The sequence below is a fragment of the Galeopterus variegatus genome, unplaced genomic scaffold, assembly GCF_000696425.1.
Source record: "Galeopterus variegatus unplaced genomic scaffold, G_variegatus-3.0.2 Scaffold5835, whole genome shotgun sequence".
Lineage (NCBI taxonomy): Eukaryota > Metazoa > Chordata > Mammalia > Dermoptera > Cynocephalidae > Galeopterus > Galeopterus variegatus.
In genome coordinates, this window is record NW_007731946.1 from 18,276 (window position 1) to 36,633 (window position 18,358).

The 18,358-nt window shown below is 34.5% G+C and overlaps 1 protein-coding gene across 3 annotated transcripts in view; it reads left to right on the top strand.

The window, feature by feature from the left end:
* GOLGA4 (golgin A4) overlaps positions 1-18,358 on the top strand; it is a 120,812-nt gene that overhangs the window by 15,832 nt on the left and 86,622 nt on the right. For 2 of the 3 annotated variants that reach the window (XM_008590069.1, XM_008590071.1), the window contains exon 3: positions 14,575-14,640. In XM_008590069.1, coding sequence (XP_008588291.1) covers positions 14,575-14,640 — 66 coding nt within the window. Of the gene's footprint in view, positions 1-10,458; positions 10,495-14,574; positions 14,641-18,358 lie in introns of those variants that run through there. The other variant, XM_008590070.1, reaches the window with a different exon arrangement.

The following is an 18,358-nucleotide window of genomic DNA, read 5'->3' on the forward strand; positions in this document are numbered from 1 at the left end:
GGGAGCGCCGCCACGCTCCCAAGCACCGCACTCTACCGAGTGCGCCACCAGGCCGGCCCAATCTTGAATTTTTGATATTTGCTTCCTCCCCTTTCTTTATAATTTTACCTCTTAAGTGTGCTTTCTAAATGTAAACATTAGTTAGTTAAACATTTTGGTTGTCTCCAATTTTTGGCTGTTGTGTATTGTGCTACTGGGACATTATTGTGCATTTCTTTTGGTACACATGTACCTGTATTTCTGTTGGTATGTAGAGTAGAATCACTGGCTTAGAGGATTTACCTAGTTCTAACACTTTAGAAGATAATGCTGATTGTTTTCCAGAATAGTTGTAGAAATTGACCATCCTTCCTGGAGTTTATGAAAGTTGCTTTTGCTCTTCGTCCTTTATAGTCTTTTTAATATCTGCCATTCCAGTGGGTGTGCAGTGGCCTTTTGTTATGGTTTTAGTTTGCATTTCTTTGATGACTGGTAAGATTGAGCATATTTTTGTCTATTGGCCATTTGATATCTTCTTTTGTGAAGTGTTTAAGTCTCTTGACTGCTTTTCTATTGGATTGTCTTTTTCTTATTGATTTGTAGGTTTTGGTTTTTTTTATATATATAGTGTGTGGATAGGAGTTCTTTATTGGATATGTATCTAGCAAATATCTTCTGCTCTGTGGCTTGCCTTTCATTTTTTTAATGGTATCTTTTGATAAACAGAAGTTCTTAGTTTTAATATATTCTCCAATTTGTTGATTTCATTTTATGGCTAGCATTCTTTGTTTCTTGTTAAAGATTTCTTTTCTTAATCTAAGAGTGTTTTCCTGTATTATCTTATTTTGCTTTTCACATTTAGATCTATACTCCACTTGGAAATGATTGTTCAGTATGATGTGAGTAGTGATCAAGTTTTATTTCCTGCACTGTGTCTATCCAGTTGTCCTATCTTTTCCACAGTGCTCTACTGTACTATTGTTTTTCAGAAATTAAGTGTCCATATTTGAGTGGCTATTTTCTGAGCTCCCTATTCTGTTCCATTGTTCACTTTGTGTTTGATCTGATACCACACTGTCTTAATAACTATAGTTTTACCTTGTTCTTCTTGAATGTCTTGGTTATTCTTAATCTTTTCCATATAATTCTATATAAATTTTAGAATTAGGTTTCTAAGTTCCACAAAAACACACTCAAAACAAAGTAAAGTACAAATAATGACAACAAAACAAACCTATAAGTTTTTTGATTGGGATTGCTTTGAGTCAGTAGATTAGTTTGGAGAAAGTCTCAATATTACAAATAAAATTTTATAATCTTTTTAGTATTACAGTACTGTAGTGAGCCTTGTACATATATATACATTTATAATGCTATTATTCTGTGGGATAGATTTCTAGGAATGGGATTGCTGGATCACAGGGTATATGCAAATTTAAAAACTTGAGAGATTCTTTGAAATTGTCCTGATGAAGTTTATTTTAAAACAAAAATTTTAAAAAATCTTTATTTAGTAAATGTTGTTAGCAAAACAAACTTAAAAACTTCATATTGCACACTTTACATTCAAAGTTAATGGTATGTACACTATGTCCTTGGTGCATATATTTAAATGATGTGATGAAGTTGTATAAAAGTATAGAGTACATGTATACTTTCCTTGAGATTTTATTTTCTTATGCATTATTTGCAATATTGCATTTCTTTAAATTTGTGATATGAAGTATATGTTATTGAACTTAGTTTTTACATGTAACCAATTTGAACAAAAGCTGCAGTATTGGGAAGTACTGTTTTTGCAATCAGTGTTTACAGCATTATTCCTATACCCATCTTTAAATTTGTGATATGAAGTATATGTTATTGAACTTAGTTTTTACATGTAACCAATTTGGACAAAAGCTGCAGTATTGGGAAGTACTGTTTTTGCAATCAGTGTTTACAGCATTATTCCTATACCCTGTATGTTGACTGATTATAGTATCTTGATTTGCATGCAGACAGTTGAAACCCTGAGAATAACTTGATTGCTACTATTACTTTTTTAAAAAAAATTTATTTTATCTGGAATGTTTGAAAACATTTTAATTGAATATATGTTTACAAAATAACCCTTTCTGAAAGGGATGGTTTGAACATTCATTTACAATAGGCTAAGTAAGCTAAAGGTTATTTTTTATTTCTTCCCAAATTTTAGTACTAATGGATTCTGTATAGGTCTAGCTTAGGAGATGGTTTCCGATAGAAAGACAAAGCAGTGTTATCACTTCATCTTCTTGCTTTTTAAGCTTTTCTGAAATTCTAAAAGGTATTTTTGACTGCAGAGTGCACTCTTAACCTTAGTTCAACTTAGTTTACAATAAATAAAAGGCTTTCCAATTTCATAAATAAGTCATTGATTGAAAGGACATTACATAAAAATTATCTTTTTAGTCATCCCCCTACTTTCTTTTTTCTTTATTTCATTTTGTTAAGCCTCTAAGATAGAAGGTAATCCGTCAGGGATGGGACCTGGACTTTTTATTTAAAGTTAAGAAAAAATTTTAAGTTAAAAAAAGCAAAATGTGGCAATTCAGTTCAAAATATTTGTCTACCTCTACAGTAAGTCTTTCTTATCTATAATGCTTGGGAAATAGAATGGTTTCAGTAAGTCAATTTCCTGATGAATTAAAGGATTTACCATTTTTTAGCTATTGCTGAAAATTCTAATATGTCCACTTTCCTGTGTTAATTTCCTGTGTAAATATTGTATGTAAATCCAAAAAAGTCTATCTTTGGTTGCAGTGCCTTAGGCTTCTTTATAAGGACGTAAAAAATCATCTACATGATTTAGGCATCAAAGGCTGAGGAGAGTAGACTTAATTTGCTCTGACCCTGAAGTCTGTAGATCCCTGGTACTCTGGCACTCTTTCATCCTGTACAAAAGGTAGATCTATCCAGTTGACTTTTTCCTGGTGATCCCAGGCATAGCCTCACTATCTGAAGAATAGGGCTTCCTCCCTGTTGTTGCTTGAAATGAATCTTTTTTGCTTCCCTATACTGTGTTGTTTAGAGCAATATGGAGTGTAGGATCATGTAAGAGACTAGCTAGGGCAAATGAAACTACCATCCTCCTGCCCTCTGCCCCAGTCTAATGATTTTTTTTTAATTGAGATATAATTCATGTAACATAAATTAACCATTTAAAGTAAATAAGTGGCTTAGGTCTCTTTGTGAGGTGAGGGAAACAGATGGACCATTATGTGGATTAGGGCCCTAAAAATGTTCTCTCTTTCTTTGCCTATTGAATTTATGAAGGAAGGATTAGATAGCTTCATTTTCCCTCTTGTTCTGTTTAGTTTGCTGTCTTCTTGAGACACTTCCTCATAGATTAGGGGTGAAAGTAGGCACGTTCATTGTTATCTGAGGGACTCACTTGTTAGAAAATTTTTGTATTGTTTTAAAATTAAATTCTAGAACTTAATTTTGTTATAATTCATTTTTTCTCTGCTAAAAAATGAAGTATAGAAATAAACAATTTTAGTTAATTGATGGATTCAGTTCTGTTTCATAGATGTCTGTTAATGCATACTGTCTGGCTATGACAAGGGCTACTGCGAGGCTAAGACTAGGGACTGGAATCCTCACAGTGCCAGTTGTCTAGCTCTTAATCCTGTTTGTGACTCCAATTGTAAAGCTAGACGACCACACTAGTTGTCACAGCTCTTTTACCTGCCAATAATCCTTCACTGACTGGGCTGATGGTTGACCTAGGGCTGGGTCTGGAGCTCCCAGACCGCTCAAACCCATTCACAGACTGGGTCACAAACCCTTCACACCCAGGCTGGGTCACCAGACCCCTCCACACAGGTCTATGAGTTAGGTAACTGGCCACATGGTCCTTGGAAGCCACAGGTCTGGAAAAACATGGCCACACAGAGCAGGCGCCCAAGGCAGTAAAACACCAGCCAAAGTGGCGCCAGTGCAGGCACACTTACTCCACCCACACACATACAATGTTTACCGAACGACCCTGAACAAGCTCCCAGGCCAGGGGAGCCTGACCTAACTGTTCCATTTTCCCAACACATACCCTATGCTTTTTTGCTTCCCTGCATGTTTCCCTACGTGCATTGGAAGTACCACAGGATTTCATCCCTTACCTGATTTGTGACTTCAGGAAGCTTCCTTAACTTCTTAGAGCCTCAGCCTCCTCCTCATTAAAATTGTGGTGTTATAAAAATCCACTTTCACGGGGCTCTTATTAGGAACAGGTGAATTCAAAGTATGAAAATACTTGCAGTTAGTGAATCACATACAAAAGACAGTTATTATACAGAAGAGAAAAAGATGTGTGTGTGTGCGTGGGGGGAATGGGATTTTGCTGTATTTATCAGCTCTTGAATAGCACAGACACTAAATTTTGTGTTAAGAGTGACATTGTAGGTAAAGAAATAATGAGGCATCAGGCTGCTTTGGCCTGTATAATCATAGCCCAAATGCTTTTCCAAACCTCAAGAAAAATGCAACTTTTTCTTTTATTCTTCTTGACCTGAGATATCTTTCAGAAACAAAGTGCTGCCTCTTGTTGTCTTTGTATTTCCAAGTCAGTTTGCACCTCTCCATGAGATCACCTATTAGAGGGATTCTTAACGCTTTCGGTTTTTGATAATTCTTAAGCACATTTTAGAAATTTATACTGTTTCAGGGCTTCTTCAGCTTAAAGGCATTGTCCTTTAGGGATTACTAAGAAGTATCTTCAAAGATGCATGAGAAGCATTCCTTCCTAAATTTGGAATTAATTTTGGCCCTAATGGGATTGGCTTTCAAAGCCAACATGCTTTTGCTTTGTTAGAAGTTAGATTGTAATCTGCGTACCGTCTTATCAGTTAATGAAGGTAAAAGATACACCTGTTAAGTTGCCTTTTGGTATCTGTTCAGTTTTCATACACATACATATATTTATATATTTAATCTAATCATAGGACATGGATTATATTAACAGGCATCCTAATATTAAACCAACCTTTCAGTCCTTAAGTCAACTCTATAGGCCAGAATGCATTATTAGTATTCTGCTGCACTCACTTTTATAGTTATTTCATTTACACTTCTCTCAACTCTGTTTTTAAGGAGAGTGGTTTATCCTTTTCTCTTTGTGCCATGTTTATCAGCTTTCATTAATTGGGAAGCTTTCTATCTTCTCCTCCCTATACTCTATTTATTAAGGTATTCTTTAATTTCTTTCAACATTATTTTGTAGTTTTCAGAATATAAGTTTTGTACTGGTTATGGTAAATATATTCCCAAGTATTTTATTTTTATTTTGATGCTATTGTAAACGGAATTGTTCTTTTTTTTTTTTTTTAAAGGAATTGTTTTCTTAATTTTATTTTTGGCTTTCTTATTGCTACTCTATAGAAATACAATTTATTTTTTGTAAATTAGTCTTGTATCCTGCAACCTTGCTGAACTCTTAATGGTTTTTTAATGGATTCCTCAGGATCTTCTATATACAAGATAACGTCATCTGCAAATAGAGGTAGTTTTATATCTTCATTTAATCTGGTGCCTTTTTTTTTTTTTTTTTTTTTTTTAACTTGTTCTTGCCTAATTGCCCTGGCTAGAATCTGTAATACAGCATTGAATAGAAGTGGTGACAGCACACATTAGAATGTATGTTAAATTAAACTAAATTTGGCCTGAGGCTACCTTGAGTCCCTGCATAAAGAACTGTAACCTAATTTAGTACATAAGCAAACTGAAAGCCTAAATTAGTGTTTTGTTTTTTTTTTTTTAACAACTGGCTGAGTCTCATCTAATCACAGCAGACAAACTTCAGCCAATTATAGGCTGCCAACTGATTAGCCCATACCCAAATGAGGCAAACACAGAGCTGTAACCATTGAAGCTGTTTCTGTATGTCATTTCATTTTCTGCCCATAAATACTGCCAGCCTACATCGCAGACCAGAGCTTTCTGAACCTCTTCTGCTTCTGAGGGCTGCCTGATTTGCCAGTTGTTTTTTGCTCAAATAAACTTTGTTAAATTTACTTTGTGTGAAGTTTTTCTTTTAACACATAGTACTGCCTTATAATCTTTTTTGTTTACGTAAATTCAGTGGTAATCTCTCTTTTATTCCTGATTTTAGTAATATGAGTCTTTTTTTCTCCCTCTATCAGTCTAGCTAAAGGTTTTTCAATTTTATTGATCTTTTTGAAGAACCAGCTTTTGGTTCCACTCTGTTGTTGAGTGTGCTGAGCATTCTGAGCTGAGAATTGGAGTGGCAAGCTGATCTTTGATGACTTATTTTTCTCAAGTCTCTTAGCAAAACTTCCTTGAATGTTTTGCTTCATCTTTCCTTGTTTCCTGGGCTGATACATGGTTTTTCCTATCTTTATATACTCTTGGTCTTTTCATTGGTGATTAGGTCTAGGGGAAACTAGATACCTTGTCCTGTTTTGCTATTTTGTGTGTATGTATGTTTGTTTAAAGACTGTATACTGTATGTGGCAGAAACGTCCATGTAGGCAAAATAGAGCCTTGAGTTGTGGTCTTGAATTTGATCAAAATGATTTGCCCACAGTCTGTGCTGCATGTGTCCTCACCTGCTGCAGCTGTAGACAATTTTATTATTATATCTTCTTCTGTATATTATCATAGGTACTTTTTAAGGTATATGGTGTTGCAAATAACAATGTAATGAGTTTAATTAACTCAAAATAGTTGAGTGTTGCTACTAACAGTTGTGTGTAACAATGTCTGGGAAAGTAGAAACAGGACCACATATCTTCAAGGCAGAGGGATTTATACCCTTGCTAAGGTACTAATCTTTTTAACCATCCCTCCTCCACAATATTATATATGAGAGATGACAATAAAGCTTTTGTTGCCTATTAGTAAAAAGAAATCTAAAAATCACTGAAAATAAGTAGTAATAGTTTCTCAAGGAATTTCGAAGAAGCTCTTTCACTGAGAAAGAACTGCTAGTTATCAGAAATACTCAGTCACAATGGCATTCTGCCTAACATGCTAAATCCTTACCTGCAGAACTTCTGGTTAAATCATGCTGTGAGTTCACCCCGAAGCACCCTTGCTGTTTCAAAAACGCAGAAGTGTATAAAATAAAATAAAAAAAATTCAGAGATGTATCTGGGTTCACAAACAAGGTAAACATCTCCCTGGGCTGAGAGGGACTGAAGCCCTGGCCCTAGAAAGCTTGAGACTGGGACAGAGGCATCCATTTTCAACTGGGGTTCTCTGAGTGAATTAAACCAACAGAAAATTGAATAACTGTTTTCTGCATTCTCCCAAGGATGCTATGAAACTGGTACTATGCTAGATGCATAGGAGATACATTAGTTCATTACACATAGTGAATACTTTAGGCAGGCGTTAGGACTTAATTTTCTCTTTGAACTCTGGTTGAGAAGGATTGGAAGTGTTCTATGTTAGGGAGTTAGATTTGGCTCATAGCACTGGTAAAAGGAGGTTGAAAAAACTGTTGCTAACTACTGCCTAGAGCTCTGTGGCCCAGTATGGGAAACTGCTATCCTTAGGGAGGCCTCATGACCAAGACCCGAATCAAACTTCACATTGGCTTAGTGACTGTATTTGTGATAACCCCTGTATAGCCATAGGAAACTCTAACTGGGACCTTGGGAATGAGATTGGCTAGATGAGGAGGATTGAGCACAGAAAGGAGAAAGGTAATACCTTTCTCAAAATGAGCCTGCAAATGAAAACTAAAACAAATGCAAAGAAGGCAGCCAGTAAAAACAGGAATTGGATATAAATTTACTCCAGATAAAACTAAAATAATAGAGCAATCTGGAAAAGATTTTTAAAAGTTTCTTTGATAAGACAAATGAAGTAGTAATTATTATATTTTTTGAAAAAACAGAAAGTTGTTGAGGGAAAACTAGGCCAAAACCAAACTAGACTAGGTAGAGATGAAAAAGAACTAATTGGAAATGTTGGAAATGAAAAAAGAAAAAAATGATATAAACATGTAAATCACAATAAAGCTCACACTGGTCCCAGTTAAAGGGAAAATTAGGGAATTCAGAAAGCATATTGAGTAATCCCACTAAAAATAAAGAGACACACAGATTAAGAAGAAAAAATATATCTATGTAGTACATGAGAGTAAGGGATGTGGAGGATAGATGGAAAGCCTTCAACATATATCTGCTAGGAGTTTCAGACAGTCTTCATGAATGTTCAGACACATATAACTTCAGTTAGTCTTAGTTCAACTGATGGCTTCAGTAGGGGGACCACATACAAGATGTGAATTCTCAGCAGATTTAAATTACAACTTGAGAATTGTTAGAGAGAGACAGAGTTGAGACAGAATCGTAGTGAGAATATTCGAGAACTGGTGGTTGTGGGACTTTCCCAGGAAGGAGAAGCAAGTAAAAGGGTTAGCAAGTAGGGGAAAAGCTCCTTAGACTTTAAGATGCTGTCAATGGAAACTCATTTTGATACACTTTGCTTTTGCTGGGGCTAGGGGCTGTAGTGTAAAATTTTGTTTGGCCACAGTGTTTGAAATGGTGGGCCAACATTTTTCTGTACTGGACATCAGTTTTTGTGTTTATCTCTTAAAATTTCAAATATACTCTTTCCTGTGAAATTTTGAATTATTTACTTATGTGGGCAAGGGTGACTTCATTTCAAAAATTAATTTTGGAAGTCTAAGAAGAGTAAATTTGTATATCGTTTATCCTAAAATTAATGTCCATTCAAAGGATGACCTTTCTGAGTTCCTGGGAAAGTAGATTTTCAGCAAGAGTAGGAACTTAGATTGGATGATTCCCTAGAGCCAAAAAGGCATTTAGCATATTAGTATTAGTATACCATAATATTAAAATTTAGAAGTTAGTATAAAAATTATTCAGTCTTATCCAAGGAGTACCAGTTATTAACATAACAAAAAGTACTTAAAAAAAACCTTGTCCTATCTATAATTATGATGGTCTCTAATGTAGGACCAGATGAAGAGTTAGTAAAGGCTTTAGTTAGTATCCATAACTCTACAGTACTGATATGAAAAGTATGTATTCATAACCTTTTACAGGCATTTATTTTCAGATATAAGTTCTTCATTATATACTACATAATATATTAGGTGCTAAGTTAATGTTTCAAAAGATTCATTTTTTAAAGTTTTTATTTTGAAATAATTATAGATTCATCGGAGGTTATAAAAATTTGGGTGGGTAGACCTTTTGTATTCTTCACCCAGATTCCCCCAATAGTAACATGTATAACTTCAGTATGCTATCCAAACAAGGAAACTGACATTGGTAAACTCTGTGACATGAATAGAGCTTATTCAGATTTCACCAGTTTTACATGTCCTCATCGTGTGTGTGTGTGTGTGTGTGTGTGTGTGTGTGTGTGTGTGTGTGTAGATTTATATAACCTCTGTCATCAAAAAATTCATTTTATAATTTCTCGTACATCTAATTTATGATTATGGTATTTTGGTGTATAGTATATAGCTTCTGAAAGAAAAGAAGAGCATATATATCACAGAAGAAGCACAGAAGAGAATATATATCAAAAGGACTGGTGTAATAAGATTTGTCTTTCAAACTTATAATTTATATTTCAAAAGTTTCTTCTGTACATATTTTGGAGAAAAATAATTTTGTGTGTAAGGACAGATAAATGATTAAAGTTTTTTTGGTATTTTATCCTCCCCATACATTTCCATGATATCTTTTTGAATATATAAAAATGAATGGCTCAGTATTTATGCATGTTATATACTAAGGTTTTGTGTTCTTACCATGCATTTTAAAAATCCACTTTACTGAGGTATGATGGATGTGTAAAAAGCTGTACATATTTAATGTACACAACTTGATAAGTTTGGGGATAAATATACACCCATGAAACCATCACTGCTATCAAAGCAGTGGACATATGTATCAACTTCCAAAGTTTCCTCCCACTCCCATTATTATTATTATTATTTTTGGTTAGAACACTTAACATAAGATCTAACCTTCTAGAAATTTTAAAATATATAATATTATTAGCTATAGGCACTATGCTGTATAGATCACCTCCATAATTTACCTTGCATAACTGAAATTTTGCACCCTCATGTATTGTTTTTATTGGTATGGGTTTTTATACCAAAGTTGTAGACATGCTGTATGCTGTTGTGCCTGTTGCATATATCATTTGTAGGCCAATAAGCAAGTTGTTTTTAAGTTGAGCTTTGACGACTCATCTCCATTCCTGGCCTTTCCCAGGAACTTATTATTTCTGTGGGTGGAGTGGTGGTGGTGGTAGTGGTAGTGATAGCCATTGTAAGTGTTATGCATATTGCGTGATAAGAACACTTTGCAACATGCCATTATGATTTGTTTTTCATCATTTCTTTTATTTTTATACCTCTGCTTATTACACTGAATGAGACAGCTACTAGCCGGGATGATAGCAGAGCCTGCTTTTCTCTCTGAGTATACTATCTTTGCTTTGGATTCCTCCAAACAACCTAAAACACAGAGTGACAGTGTGGTGAGTCCTTCCACCGCTTTCTGCATTCCCTTTGTGGGGAAGCAAAGTAATTTGGCAATTGTAGAAACAAATCTCATGTTGCTTGTCACTTACCATCTCTCAGCATCTTCAGTGTCCTGTTGCTAACCTTGCTGTAAAAAATCAGAGAGTAAATTGCTGAATTCTGATGGCTGGTGTGCTTACTAGTAGTTTTTTTAACAGCAACAAAATAACCCTGTTTTCATTAATATAGTGAAGACTATCTTCACTTCGTTTAAATTTTAAGTATTATTCCTAGGGAATGTTTGCTTACTAACAAAAAAAAGATATGCATTGCTAGAAATCTTTGTTCTGCTAGGTAGAAGGCCAAGAATATTTTGAGATGTGACTCACATTTTTAGGGAAAACATTTATTGTTATGTAAATCCACAATTAACCAACATTGAATAGGTAGGTGGATTTTTCTTTAACAAATAATTGCGTCTTATTTTTCAGTTACCAGTTTTCTGTATATTAAGCATCTGAAAGGAAATAATTACCTCATTCTTTTTCAACTGACTGAATTCACACAATTTTGAATCTTGTATATAATTTGATTTTGGGAATGTGGACATATTCCTACTTAAAGTATCTGATAAGCTCATAATTTAGCAAATAAAAATTTAGAGGTGTTTGCCCAGTATAGATTAGACACTGACCAAACTAGGATTGAGGTTTTTCTAAACAATGAGAATCGGTTTAACTTAATAGGTAACTGGTGATGAAAATAGAACATTTTTGTAGTAAAAAAGCTGATAAAGACTTGGTATGCATTTGACCACTAGTAATCTTAAATTACACTCTAAACTTGGTTTTAGAAAAGAAGGCAGCTAGGGCAAAAATGGGATTTCTGGTGGTGCCTTAGCTTGGATCTCAGGGAAAGTGGTCTTTCCTTAGCTCTGGCCCACCTCAATGTTCTAAAAACTGACTTTGGAGGGAGTCAGGAATCCCAGTTAGAGAGAACTTACCAAGTTACTTTAAAAACATAAATTGGTATTGCTTTACACTTCATGTAGTAGTAATAGAAACTTTTTTTTTTTAAAGAATAGCTTCTCCTAGGTACACTCTCATAAGTACCTAAAAATCATTTATATTGAGTACCTATTCTATTGTCAAAAATGTTGGTAATGTAAAAGTAGAAGCTTTAGAACTATTTTAAAATAATTTAAGTAGACTAAAAATCTTGTGTGATTTTACTTAAATTTTGTGTTTGTTCAGATAAAAACTTATTTGTCCCCATGGAACAAAGGCACTATAGCATAACCTATATCAGAATAAAAATTTAGTGAGGGTCTAATTCCACTATGAGTTCACCAGGTACTGACTTTTCTTTAATTCAGTTTTTTAAAAAAATGCATGTCTTTACCCCAAATTCTAAAATTTGTATATCCTTAGTGCTCAGCAGTAAGTAAAATGGATGTTGAAAGATTAAAAAAAATGTGATTGAAGACAAATCTGCCAGGGAGCCTGTGTGTACTTTTTAAGTTAAATACACTTTAAAAGGGTTTTCCTGTTAATCTAAGAATTTCTTCCAGTAGAAAGTGTTGGTGACTTTTGAGAATTATGTTGATATGAGTTGAGCTAGTTCTTCCGGTTCTCTCTGGGAGAAAGCCTTCAGAGATCTTACTCTGCTGGAAGTGACTGCCCAAGGATTTAGTAAGCATTTATTGAGCCCTTACTACAATTCAGGCAAAATGTTAGGTCCTGGGAACCAAGATGAAAATGCAGGGTCCCTGTCCTCTGAGAGTTTATAATTAAATATGGAGACAAAGATGTCAACATACACTTATAGTACAAAGAAATTAAGACTTCATAGAAGAAAATACAGGCATAGGGAATGTGTTAGCCTTCCAGGCAAGCCATATGAAGCTTCAGGAATGAAGTGGCATTTGAAAGTTGAAAGATGAACAAGAGTTTACCTGGCAGAAATGGAGAAGACATTACAGGTAGTGACAATATTTCTAATTTTTCCTCTAGAGATTCCTAATTTAAATTTACAGGGTAATTTAGGTCAATACTTTCCTTAGCTGTCCTGCATTTGTTTAGACATATGGGTATAATACATAAATTGAAATATATGTGTGGGGAGGGGAAGTTTTTAAATGTGCTCTGTGTGTTTGATAGGGTGATATTTCAAACCATTTGTAGAGTAGTATTTTTGTATGGACCACAATCATGTGTCAAGTCATTTACTTAAAACAGAATATGGACTCTCTTGCCGCTCTTCTTCCTAACCTAAATATTTCATGGAGTCCTTTATTTCCTTTCTCTGTAATTTAAGTGTATATTACTTTTCAGTATATTCACTGGCCAAGAGAATTGTTGGTCTCTGAAAGGTATATTTTGTATTTTATAATGTGTAGTGTAGTATGTTTTTAGTGCTAGAAAGCATTCATTGTGATGCTACACAAATATATGCCCATGTATACAACTTGTAATTTTTTGAAATGGCAGAGAATATGAAGATAAAAGTTAATTCCTATGTTCCCCCAACCTTTCTTTCCTGTGTAACTTTAAGGAAATGTCTTGGACTGATAAAATTTGATAACTTTTTATTTTTGGTGGAAGAGGAGGTACTTAAATTTGTTTTTAATTGGGGAAAATTTTGAACATGTTAAAAAAGTGGAAATAGTATTAGTAGTGGTATAAGAACTCCCCCCCACCACAATATTCATTACCCAGTGTCAACAATTAATAACTCATGGCCATCTTGTTTTATCTACTACCATTCCACTCCCACACTTCCCTAACCACACTACTACCACTCTCCCCACGCATGGAGCTCTTCCTTGCTCCCCTTGGATATTTGTAGCAAACTTTAGAAATCCTATTTCATTTGTAAGTATTATGGAATATATCTCTGAGAGATAATGTCTAAAAATATATAGCCACAATACATTTATCATACCTGAAAATTAATAATTTCTTACTATCAAATACCTAATCAATGTTAAAAAATTTGAGAACACTTTTGCAAAGCTGAGCACCTTCTCCACTTACAGTTAAGAATATTAGGTCAGATATTTGACCTTTTCTTGGTCAGCTGTAGAGGTAGGGGGACATCTACTGTTCAACTGTCAAGTTACTGAAATATAGTGGCTAGTATTTGGTGGAATGCTTTTATTTAAAACATGGGTTATTTTACCATGAGCTACTTCCATAGCTCTAATTTTAGTTAGAAACAGTATATTTTGAATGCAATATAGAATTTGTTTTTGACATAGAATTTTTTTTTTTTTTCTGTCTTTTTTGAGACCGGCCGCACTGCACTCAGCCAGTGAGCACTGTGAGCGCACCGGTCATCCCTATATAGGATCCGAACCCACGGCGGGAGCGCTGCTGCGCTCCCAGCGCCGCACTCTCCCGAGTGCGCCACAGGCTCGGCCCTTGACATAGAATTTTGAATCTCAAAGGATTTCATCCATTGTCATGAAATCTATGCCAGTATGATGTAGTCAGTAGAATGTTGCCAAACTTGGAGCACTTGTCATACCAACAAAACAAAACAAAAAGTTTAACATGCAGAAGAAGAGATTTTTGATTATAAGTTCTTAAAAAAATTGTCTCAACAATGTCATTTAGATTGCTGACTCCAAATGAATGATGCTTTTCCATTTCTCGTTATCAAGATATTTTTTAGAGCTTAGTTCAAACAATTTTTTTTGAGTATTATTTTATTGTAGGAAACAATTGACATTACTTTTTCTGAATAGTTTTCTATTTGAATGAGTTTTGCTAGTTGAATCCCTAGTGTTGATTTTTGTTGTGGGGGAAAAAAACTCCGGACATAATGGGAAGAGGTATGTGATTAACTTGAAATAAATTTTACTACATACTAATCTTTGCTACTTAGTTTCATACATTACAGCAAAATGAATTTTCTAAAATACTTACCATACTAGTTTTGTGTTGCATGAAAACATTCTAATAAATGAATAATTAACTAATTTTGTTTAATAGATAAATATATCTAATAGATCTTGGTACTTGGACTTTGTTCTTAATAGTTTGAACTTTAGTTTTCTGTTCCTTTTCTTTATGATGTTCCTTTCTCTTTCTTAGAATGCATCTACCCATGCCACAAAATCTCTGGACAGCGTAAATGGAAGTGAACCAACCACTCCTCAGGTCTGTTACTGATAAGTCATTTCAGGGTGTTGGTGAATATATTAATTATCAGCATTTGGCTTTACATTGAAAAGTGATGTCCAAACATTTGATACAGTGTGTATGGGTAAATTACAGGTTTGTTCATGGTTCCTGGGAAAATATTTTAAATGAAAGCAAGATTCCATAACTCCTCATTTTTAAAATTAATGGCAGTGAAGTAAAACTTTTTTAAAGAATGAAACCCAACTAAGAGGTAGCCACGTTGAGAGATATGTTGAGTTATGTAATCTGGAAGGGGACTACGAAGGAAGTAGGATTTCCTTCAAAGTTTGCTCTAATGCACAATATTTTACTACTAGAGAATTTCGGTTATCCTTGATTTTTAAAAAGTTATTTGGAGAGTGGTATTTATTACGTTTACTACATATCAGATAAATGTTAAGCTTAAGCATTTTACAGATATGATCTCATTAATTCTCCTAAAAAGGAGATGCCTTCATTCAGAGTCTATTTGCTTTTATTAAAAAAAATTTCAGGGGCCGGCCCCGCGGCGCACTTGGGAGAGTGTGGCACTTGGGAGTGCAGCCGTGCTCCCGCCGCGGGTTCGGATCCTATATAAGGATGGCTGGTGCGCTCACTGGCTGAGCGTGGTGCGGGCGACACCAAGCCAAGGGTTGCATCCCCTTACCGGTCAAAAATAAATAAATAAATAAAATTCAGACAAATTAGTTGTTAGGTTTAGCAAATTAGGAACAAAGTATATACATGAAGCGGGTAGAATGCTTCCTATGATTGGAATATTGACAGCAGCAGGAAATCATAGTTGACACCAAGGTAAAAGACATGGTGAAAAGCAGACCCAAGAGTTCATAAAACATTGTGGCCTGTGGACCCTCATTACTGAGGCAAAGTGTCTTAGATAAATCAATAGATTTGGGATGCAATATAATGATTGTGGCAGGAGCGTCATTAAAAAAGGATTACTCATTGTCCTTATTTAAGAAATTGAAAATTGTATATTGTATGTATTTCATAAAAACTTCTGTTAGAAATAATTTTTAAAGTGTTGTGTAATGTAGTTGATCAAATCCACCTAATCAGAATGATCATTCATTCATTCATCTCCAAAGGCATACAGATAGCTAACATTTTACTCCAGACTTACACAAACTCAGATATTTCAAAATATCTAGTATATGCCACCATGTAATAGAGAAAAATACATTTTGCAAAACAGTTGGTATATTTGGGCCGGCCCTGTGGCGCACTCGGGAGGGTGCGGCGCTGGGGGCGCAGCGACGCTCCCGCGGTGCGGGTGACACCACACCAAGGTTTGCGATCCCCTTGCCGGTCATGAAAAAGACACACAAAAAAACCAAAAAAAAAACAGTCGGTATATTTGAGCATTCCTCTTTATCTGATAAGCTGTAAAACAAACAGTTTCATTGGATCATAGTTTTGGTATTTAGGAGTTTAGGAGGAATTTAGGATTTATTATTACCCTCTTACTGTATAGATGAGAAATCAGGCATGAAATCTTAAATTATTTGCCCAAGGAGCAGTGGCAATTATCAATAGTGCTGTGGAATTATCACAGGTAGGCACAAAACACTGTACTATCCAGATGTAATTTTTTTTTGCCATGTATTGCCTCATTTGTTTTATTTTATTTTATTTTATTTTATGTTTTTTCACCTGGCTAGTATAGGGATCTGAACTCTCGACCTTGGTGTTACAACACTGCACTCTAACCAATTGAGCTAACTGGTCAGCCCCCCTCATTTGAATTTATATGCTATTAAAACAAAATGAGAACTGAATTTCGTTAAATTGAATAGAGCAAAATATAGGGATTTAAATGGACTGTCTTAGATACTGTTATCTTTTTTTTATGGGGAAAAACCCTTGTTTTGAAAATCATTTATGAATTTTTTAATATAAGGGAAATTATGGGTGTCACAAGTGAATTTCGTTTCTTTGTTGTTTTTTGAATACTGCTTGCTTTTCTTTTATTTTTAATAGCTCATTATGAAGAATTTCAAACATACTGAAAAGTTAAAGAACGTTACAGTGAATACCTATATACCCTCCAACTAGATTCTACCATTGATATTTTACTGTACTTGCTTTATCACAAATCTGTCCATCTATTCATCCTTCTATCTATCCCTCAATCTATTTTACTTTTTTGTTGTATTTCCAAGTAAGTTGCAAACAATAGTACACTTTCCCTAATATTTCAGCCTGTGTATATCATTAACTACTGTTTAATATTTATATTTTCTTTTTTGAGGTAAAATTTATTTTTTTAATTTAATTAATTTTTTTATTGAAACAATTGGTTATACATATTTGTGGGGTGCAGAGTTGACTATCAGTATTTGTGTACAATACGTGATGATCAAATCAGGATAGTCGGCATATTCATCATTACAAAATGTTCTCATTCTTTGTGTCTATTAACCATGTTTATATACCATGAAATATGCCTCAAGTGTACATTGACTGTATTTTGACAAATGTATATGTCAAACCTTTATGGCCAACTCATACAGATATTGCAGAACATTAGCAACACCTGAGAAAGTTCCTTTACGGTTTTCCCTTCCAGAGGTAGCTACTGTTATAATTTTTTACATCATACCACAGATTAGTTTTACTCGTTGTAGAATTTTATAAATGGCTCAAAAGCATGTCCTCTTTTGCAGAAGGCTTCTTTCATTCAGCATGTTTTTGAGATTTCATCCATGTTGTTGTGATTATCAGTTGTTTGTTCCTTTTTATGGCTTGGTGGTATTCCTTTGAATGAATATTCTGCAGTTTATCTATTCACCTGTTCATGGACACCTGGGCTATTTTCCAGTTTGTTGCTATTATGACTAAAACTACGAGGGACACCATTGTAGAAGTCTTCTTGTGGATGTATGTTTTCATTTCTCCCTTTTTCTTTTTGAATGCTATTGGTATACTTTTTTGATGATTTCTAGGATAACATGTTGTTTATATAAAATGATGTGTTTTGGTATATATCATTTTGAGCAAGCACTGAGTCTTTAATCTCCCATTAGATCATTATTGTCGTATTGCCATGTTAAGGTTTAACTGAGCAAACCATGTTAAGGTTTAACTTAGTACATACTAAGTACCTAGTTTGTGGAAAGCACTGTGGCAAGGCTACAGAGATAAAGGAAATATGGATCCTTCTCTAAAAGAGCATAAAGGCTGGGTGAGGAGGTGTGTGAGGGCATGTGTGCAGTAGCCATAATGATGGAAAACTTATTTAGCGCTTACACATATAAAGCACTTTTCTAAGTATCATAAATGTTTTCACTCATTTAATCCTCATTACAATTCTGTTAGGGTGGTACTATTATTCCATTTACAGATGAAGAAATTGAGACATAGAGGTCATGAAGCTACTAAGTGATGAAGATGAGATTCAAATCTGGGAATGTGGTTCAGAGTCTTTGTTCTTAACCACTTTGCTTTATTGTCTCTGTAGTTATTCTGGGGTATAAACAATCAAGTTAGTTGCTATACAAGCATGTAAATAACTAATGGTGAATCAGAATGTAATAAGTGTTCCAGTAGTGGTCCTGGTAAAGTGCTTAGTCCTTAAAGAATGGTCATTTCTTTTTTTTTTTTTTCATTAAATTTTTATTTTGTCAATATACAATGTATATGATTATTATGGCCCATCACCGACACCCCCCCCCCCCCTACCCCCCCCCCCCCT